The sequence below is a fragment of the Armigeres subalbatus genome, unplaced genomic scaffold, assembly GCF_024139115.2.
Source record: "Armigeres subalbatus isolate Guangzhou_Male unplaced genomic scaffold, GZ_Asu_2 Contig178, whole genome shotgun sequence".
Taxonomy (NCBI): domain Eukaryota; kingdom Metazoa; phylum Arthropoda; class Insecta; order Diptera; family Culicidae; genus Armigeres; species Armigeres subalbatus.
In genome coordinates this window covers 8,709-16,763 of record NW_026942594.1, presented here as the reverse complement: position 1 = coordinate 16,763, position 8,055 = coordinate 8,709, and the positions used below count along the sequence as shown (strand labels likewise).

At 38.2% G+C, this 8,055-nt stretch overlaps 1 protein-coding gene across 1 annotated transcript; it reads left to right on the top strand.

The window, feature by feature from the left end:
• Positions 1–2,308: 2,308 nt before the first annotated feature.
• LOC134203323 (uncharacterized) lies at positions 2,309–3,337 on the top strand (the record flags this gene model as incomplete). The annotated part of the gene is made up of 4 exons (XM_062678201.1): positions 2,309–2,343; positions 2,407–2,602; positions 2,668–2,827; positions 2,888–3,337. Coding segments are annotated over exons 1-4 (820 nt in total), but the record flags the coding sequence as incomplete, so codon positions are not given.
• Between the last annotated feature and the right edge of the window lie 4,718 nt (positions 3,338–8,055).

The window sequence follows — 8,055 nt, the reverse complement described above, 5'->3', positions numbered from 1 at the left end:
TTTGTCCTTCTTAACCATTGGATTTCACATTTATCTGTTCTATCGCACAGTGGGAAAAACATGCTTTTTCAGTTTAAGAAAAAATCTGGATTCTAGATCTGGGAAATTTGATTTATAGAAAAATAATGATTTATTTTCAAGACATGCTTTTTATTTTCATGATTTATTAAACTGTCGGAGATTATAACGAACAAAACTGCTGGAGCAATAAAAAAAATCATGCGGATCATTCATGCGGAACTAAATTTACTAAAAGCCGGACATAACGCCGTTGAATAACATCGGAAAATTATTGAATCTTTGATGTGTGGAATCCCAATATTATCGCATGGATGTTGATCTTTATTGCGACGAAATTGGAATAATCTTAGCATATGACAATCATATCGCAACCGATTATCAAGAGATTCTGAGGAAGGCCAAATATACATTGATTTTATTTTCATAGATTCATAAATAGCATTGGGGACGGATTTTATTTAATCGCTTATCGACATTATTTTTACGTATTTTTCCTAGTGTGCGATGGTTATGACTGGCTGAACAATGGTTGAAATAAAAATCTTGTACAGTTATTAACAAACTGTAGTTTGACAGATCGACTTCATATTCAGCAATAAGATTATTTATGTAATGCATTGAGTGAGCCATATCTAACAAATCAAGGATGGCGCGGATGACAACGTTACCGGCGGATGATCAAATGACAGCAGTTCGAGACCCGATTTAGGAAAATTTTAAAATGATTATATGAAAATAGCAATTGCTTCAAAGTACGTTCATTGGAGATCTTACTGATGTTACCTTCTATGCGTTATTATTTTCGAAGAATTCACATGTAGCTGAATTAAGGCTTAGTAAAATGCTTATTAAAGATTTAACGAATCAGTTAATAAAGTTGTTTTTCAAAATGGGATGTTGTAGTTGTATAACTTCGCCATAATTGTGTGAACAAAGCTTGAACAGAAGTTGTGATAAGAAATAGTACAGACATAATTCAACACAGCGCTGAATTGATTTATCACACTGATGTTAGTTCAACTAGTAAATGTTTGTTGGGCTATTACCCCAACAGAATCCGGAATATCTCCGGAACCATGTTACTGACCGTCTCCAGATTCCGGGAACGAAAACTATATGAATTTCTGGATCCGTGGATGTTTGACCACGTTAGAGTAGATTGAAGAAAAAAAAAGTTACTGAAAAAAATAGGTCGGTACAGTAAAGGTTAAATCTGGGTGGTTTTTATTCATGCTTCTTGTGGGGTTTAAGTAAGTTACCATCAGCGTGTGATTATACATTAACACCTCAGCGTGTCAATCGGTGCGCAGCAAGCCATGACTCGGCCTCTTCTGATCAGACCTCCGTGGCGCGCACACGCACCCACGGTGAGCTGCTGTCATCACAATTCGCTTGGGGCCACACATTTTGGCGATCCTGCCAGGATCCTGACGCTGAAATATTTGATGAATAAAAAACACAAGGCAATGGGTTTGTATTGCTACAAAGCGCGTCTGGAAGAACGCTGCAAAATGAATTGTGGCTTGAAAAATCACAAAGCGTGTCTGGAAGACCACTGGAAAATGGATTGTGGTTTGCAATACCACAAGGCGCGTCTGATAGACTGCCGAGAAAAGGGTTGACAATCTAGAAAATCCCAAGGTGATTAATCATGCTGGTCATGGAAGCATTGATTTTGGTTAAAACTTTTTTCGAGAAACTTTTTTCGCAAGCTGTCATGATAGAGGACTGATTCGGAATGTTATACCCCATGATAAATTTTTTTTTGAAGGCTCCAAATGTTGAGAGCACTGGCTCTGATGATGCATTTCTCGCTTAACTTTACAAAAGGACCTAAGTAATATTTTTTTCATGAATTAATTTGAATAGCGCAATCAACAGAACAACATGAAAGCTATTGGTAGCAGTATTCAAATTAATTCATAAAAAAAATGTTACTTAGGTCCTTTTGAAAAGTTAAGCGAGATTTCAACTTGTCTACACAGCTGTGCAGTAACCAACACGAAAGGAGCGAAAACAAAGCGAATATCACCATTTTTCTGTGGGGGCTGCCTATCCGATTCTGTTTTTTTTTTCGCAATTTGTGTTTATTCTGCGTGCCGTGTGAAACGAAACTAGTCGATTCGACTGTTTGTTCCGATTCCCGTTTACGAATGCCGTGACTAATGTCGATCTGAATGAACTCCGATGAACTTTCAGTGTATTCTCGTTGTCGATGTTCATCGACAAAAGTCTAATTTAAGTGACGTTTCTGTGTGAGATTTGTCGATACCGTTGAACTAATCGAGAGCAGTTCAAAAAGTGAAATATGGAGGTGAAACGGTAAGTTTTTTTTTTAAAACTGCTCAAAATTATTGATTTAATTGTAAAAATAATTCATTTCAGAGTACGAGTAACTAATCGAAAGCAGTTTAACTTGCTCGTTACCCAAATGGAGGCTCAACCGGCGGTGGCCAGGGGTTTAAAATTCTGCGAAGCGTCCGGAATAAACCGCAATTCATACGACGATATGTGGAGAGATCTCACCGTCCGCCTCAACAGTCTGGGACCGCCGACTCGCACGGAAAAGGACAGGCAAAAGGTTTTTTTTTAACATATCAAATCTTTTTACTTTATTATTAATTATCTAATCTATTATACTTGCAGGTTTGGACTGATTACAAAAACAGTATAAAAAATAAGTTGGCGCATAATAAACGCGAAGCCAATGCTACGGGTGGCGGACCAAATGCAATGAAAATATTGTCGCCAATGGAAGAAGTGGTAGTGAAATTATTATCCTTGGACAAAATGATTAATCATGCTGGTATGTAAAAGGAAATTGTCTTGTTATAGAGTAATATACTTAAAAGTATTCTAGCTCTAGGTACTTCATATGGCCTGCCTCGCCGTGAGTCTCCGCAAGCAAAGTCACCACCAACATCACAACCAGAGCGCCATCAGCATACAACTTTTGGATCGCCACTACTTAGCAGTACTTTGCAGGGGCATCTTCCGAACAACGAAGTCGAAGAAGCAGAAGAAACAGTGGATATTGAGAAAACTGTTAATCGTTCATCGAAACGCAAGCGGCGGAATACAGATACCAGGGATGATCGTCTGGACTTACTGGTTGAGCAAACGGAAAATATAAAAAAGATAGTCGAATATACGGGGGAAATAGCTCGCTACACGCGGAAAAGTTATAAGTTGAGAGAAGACGAAGCCAGACAACGCATCGAAAGTGAGCTAAGGAAAGAGAAAGCCAGAAAGGATGAGCTTGAATACAATAAGCAGCTATTGCAATATAAGAAAAGAAAGCTGGACATTCTGGAACGTATGAATAAGAAGAAGTAATTTGAATTGTGTGTGTGTGAAAGAGTATGCGAGCCCTCCCTCTCGCTCGGATAAGTTTTGAGTTTTGTCGTAAGGAAGGCTTTGTAAGGCTTTGTCGTAAAAATAAATATAAATAAATGCGCTGCGATGAATAAGAACAAATATAGTCAAATACATGGGGATATTACAAAACATTGATTTTTGCTGGAATTTCATCGAACTGTCCTATGTTGTAATTGCTGTCCTATGTGCAAGTTAAAAAAACGGGACGGAACTGACTATAAGTGGATCCACGAGACATAATTACAGCACTACAGTATATGTTTGCACATTTTTTAATGATATTCCATCATCCATACATTTTAAATGTGGTTAAACAAAGAAATAGTCCATCATTTGCAGTTTTGTTAATAAACTCGAGGAGATCAATTAGAGTATTAGACGAACGTGGAGTATGCGGTCGTCTTGAATAGTAAAGGATATACCGAAATGGGAAATGATAATCAAGAGGGTTGATTAACCTTTGCAGCCCCAACCTCTTTTGCGCATCAAAATTTTGATGATGTTTTTGCTCTAATTCATTCAATTTTTGACTGATTTGTTTGAAATTTTCAGACATTAACCAAAAATTATCATAGTTTCAGATGATCGATCGATCAGTCAGTCCAACGATTTCGGATTTATGCAGAATCCCAGTGGGGTCTGTCGGGTGACCATTTAGAACATTTTTGACTTTTACGTTTGTCATTCGTACCAACATCGTCTTTTTATACCCGTATCGCGGAGAAAATTTATTTGCTATGCCTCTGAACAAATATGGAAGCATGATGGCCAGTTTTGAGCACACTGGAATTCGTTCCGGGACTCTAGCTGGGGACGTATATCAGAATTCATTCAAATGTATCATGAGGCATATCAATCATCGACATTTTTTGCTGAACTGAACTGAATTTAGATATCAATTTTGACCCATTTGGATTAATAGCAAAAATTCTGGGACACCTTTCACCGATTACAGAGACTCTGTGGAAGACTTGAAGCGCCGATTGAAATTTAATCGGTGGCGGCGTGATAAATAATCTTGAGCCCGCAGCGGTGGCGTCATGGTGCAGCGGCGAGGGTCAGGGTAAACATATTAAGAGCATTAATAATTCTCCGAAGCTCCGTCAGGAATCCATCCAGAAATTCCTCCAAAAGTTCCCCCAGGAATTCCTCCGGAAGTTCCTCCTGGGGGAATTCCGAAAGAATTCCTGGAGGAACTTCCGAAGGAATTCCTGGAGGAACTTCCGAAGGAATTCCCGGAGGAACTTCCGAAGGAACTCCCGGAGGAACTTCCGAACGAATTCCCGGAGGAACTTCCGAAGAAATTCCTGGAGGAACTTCCGAAGGAATTCCTGGAGGAACTTCCGGAGGAATTTCTGGAAGAACTTCCGAAGGAATTTCTGGAGGAACTTCCGAAGGAATTTCTGGAGGAACTTCCGAAGGAATTCCTGGAGGAACTTCCGAAGGAATTCCTGGAGGAACTTCCGAAGGAATTCCTGAAAGAACTTCTGAAGGAATTCCTGAAGGAACTTCCGGAGGAATTCCTGAAGCAACTTCCGAAGGAATTCCTGGAGGAACTTCCGGAGGAGTTCCTGGAGGAACTTCCCGAGGAATTCCTGGAAGAACTTCCGGAGGAATTCCTGGAGGAACTTGCGGAGGAGTTCATGGAGGAACTTCCGAAGGAATTCCTGGAGGAACTTCCGACGGAATTCCTGGAGGAACTTCCGACGGAATTCCTGGAGGAACTTCCGAAGGAGTACCTGGAGGAACTCATGGAGGAATTCCTGGAAGAACTTCCGGAGGAATTTATGGAGGAACTTCCGGAGGAATTCCTGGAGGAACTTTCAGAAGAAATTCCTGAAGGAACTTTTGGAGGAGTTTCTAGATAGATTCCTGAAGGAGCTTCGGAGAGTTTTTAATGCTCTAAATATGTTTACGCTGACCCACGCCGCCGCATCGTTACGCCATTGTTTTTTTTTTCTGGATCTGATTTTGAAAGTCCAAATATGTGTACAACTAATAGCTATGGTGATGTTGGACATAAGTCTTGTAAACGAACTTCAAATCCTTCGAGCTCTGGATTTCCCTGGAATTTTTCTCTGGAATAGTATGAATACAAAAAAAATGTTATCCTACATTTTTGTCATGAAGAATCATGAAGTTTGATATGTCGCATGCTATGTTCTTTTCAAAAACTGGATTCAAGTCTTCCACAGGGTCTCCAGAATCGTTACCAAGTGTCCCGGGATGTTTCCTATGAATTTAAATGGATCAAAATTGATATCTAAAAATCAGAAGTGTTATGTACAAGACACAACCGCCCAACGTAAACTACGTAAGGCAGTTTTGTTCATTGAGGATTGTAGTGCCATCATGCATGAATATTTTTAGAAAATTCATTTGATTACTTATGTCACTGGTATCGAACAAAAGTAGCGTATCTTAAGATATGAAAATTGTTGGATACGACAATTGTTTAAAAAATTTACTATGAAAACACAAATTTAGTCCTCAGTGGTAATGATGCCTTTCTTGGATCCGAATCACCTACATTTGGGTTTTGAAGCATTTGATGAAATATTTCAATAGAAGAAGCCCTAGGGAAGCATTCTCTTTTCCGTTTGCAACATTTATTATTCAGAAACATTCCAATCATAGGCATATCTTGTTTTTCGTGCATCACTAGAAATCATAAAATGTCAATCATGTACCAAAACCCAATTAATTTGGTTGTGGTGCGCGCGAGTAGTAAACGTTACGGACGGGAAAAGATAGTGTGTGTGTTTTTACATTCTAACTCCTACTGTCTAGCAGTGTTGGTAAAATCTCAAAATCTCAAATCTCATCGGCGATTCAAACCATGGGTGAGTCGAATCCCATCAGAATTATGACCGAGAGATTTGCTCATGATTTGAATCGCAATTTGCATCATTGCATGATATTTACGTGTTCTTCATTGTTGAATGCATTGAATTAACTATTTTTCGTCTAAAACAATGGCTAATAATAATTATATATAAACAAAACATACGTCTCGATTGCGTTTTGACGCTTTTTAGAACGAAATCATTTTTCGGTGAGTGAGCGAAGCGATGCGGTTCTGGCCGAGAAACTCAAGCGCGATGCTTCCCCTACAGAATCGCAGGCGAGTTAGCTCGTGCATGAAACCTCGATGATTCAGATTTGAGTATGATTCTACAAACACTGAGTGTCATTATGGATAAAATATTCGTGCAAACATTTTATTAATATCATTGCAAGACTTTTGAATCAGGGAGCAAGAAGGTGATAGCTCTATTGTATCTCATATAGCCTGTTTCAAGAACGTATGCGTTCCGAAGCTTTTGTCGTGTACAATAAGTACCGCATGATTGCACCCACGTATTATAAAAATATCTCAAGTGCATTCACATTTTCTGAATCAAAGTTAAATCCTTCTGATTCAGGCGCGCATTTAATTGGACAAAATATTATTAGGCCTTATAAATATTTTTTTTAAATATGTCTCACCCACATTGTTATTTTGCTCAAAAAAAAACAAAACAAAATAAACAAAAAAAAATTCCGGTAAATTTTGAGAACTTTCAAAACATTATTTAACAAATCCGAGGAGTTTTTTTTATTTAATTTTTTTTTTCCATTTTAATATTTATTTTTTACTAGCAGACCCGTCGAACTTTGCTTCGCCTAAAATTGATTTATTCCCTGATTAATTCTCGAGTTATGCAGAAATTTTTGGTTCATTTGTATGGGAGCCAGGTTTCAAAGAGGAGAGGGGTCTCTTACCATCTTAAGAACGTTCCCCGGCCCCAAAAACATCTGCATTCAAATTTTCATGCCGCTCGATTCAGTAGAAGAAGAAGAAGATTACCTCCTCCCCCTTGACTTTGTAGAGACCATAATTTTTAATAAATACAGGGTGTTTGTTTCCTGAGTGTGCATATTTTGGGGGCAGCTAGGGCACCCCTAGACATGAAAAAGTGCCCATGGAACATGGGTCCGGAAATCACTGCTAAGTGAGTTATTCAGATTTCTATGTTTTTATTTAAGCTAAAAAGTTTCTTAATGTAACTCATTAATCTTTAGTCGTAGTAACTGGTTTAGTACACAGAACGAAAGCCTGAAGTCTCAGCTTTTTGAGCTTCTTTGACCTTATGTTGATTAAATTACAATTAAGTACAATAATTTTGCAAACTATCAAAAAAGTGTCAGAAAAAACTTGCTTTTTTCAGGTTATTTAGTGTTTTTCTTATTTTTCCATTCAATGTTATGAGAAACTTTCTTCTACAAAACATTCCTATGCTTCATCTTTACCAAAGTGTCCTTTGGTTCAACTCTGTCCGATTTGTAGTTTTGTCATAATCATCAATTTAAAATTGTTCAAAAAATTCATCGAACGAGAAATTTCATCGCTATGTTTTCTGTGAAACGTTGATTGGCAACCCTATCCATTCGGGCGTTCGTTCTAAGCACGTGGTATGATCGTGTGCACACAAATGATGGATGCTATTCATGCCGTACAGAAAGGAGGATAAAAAACAATGATCAGCTGGTAGAATAACGGGAGTGCATTGCAATGAGTGCGAAAATGATTTTGTAACCATTCATTCTTGTAATGTAATTTGAAGAACGTAAGCGTTGTGTTACAAAACTGTGAACCTAATTTGCAAGATAAAC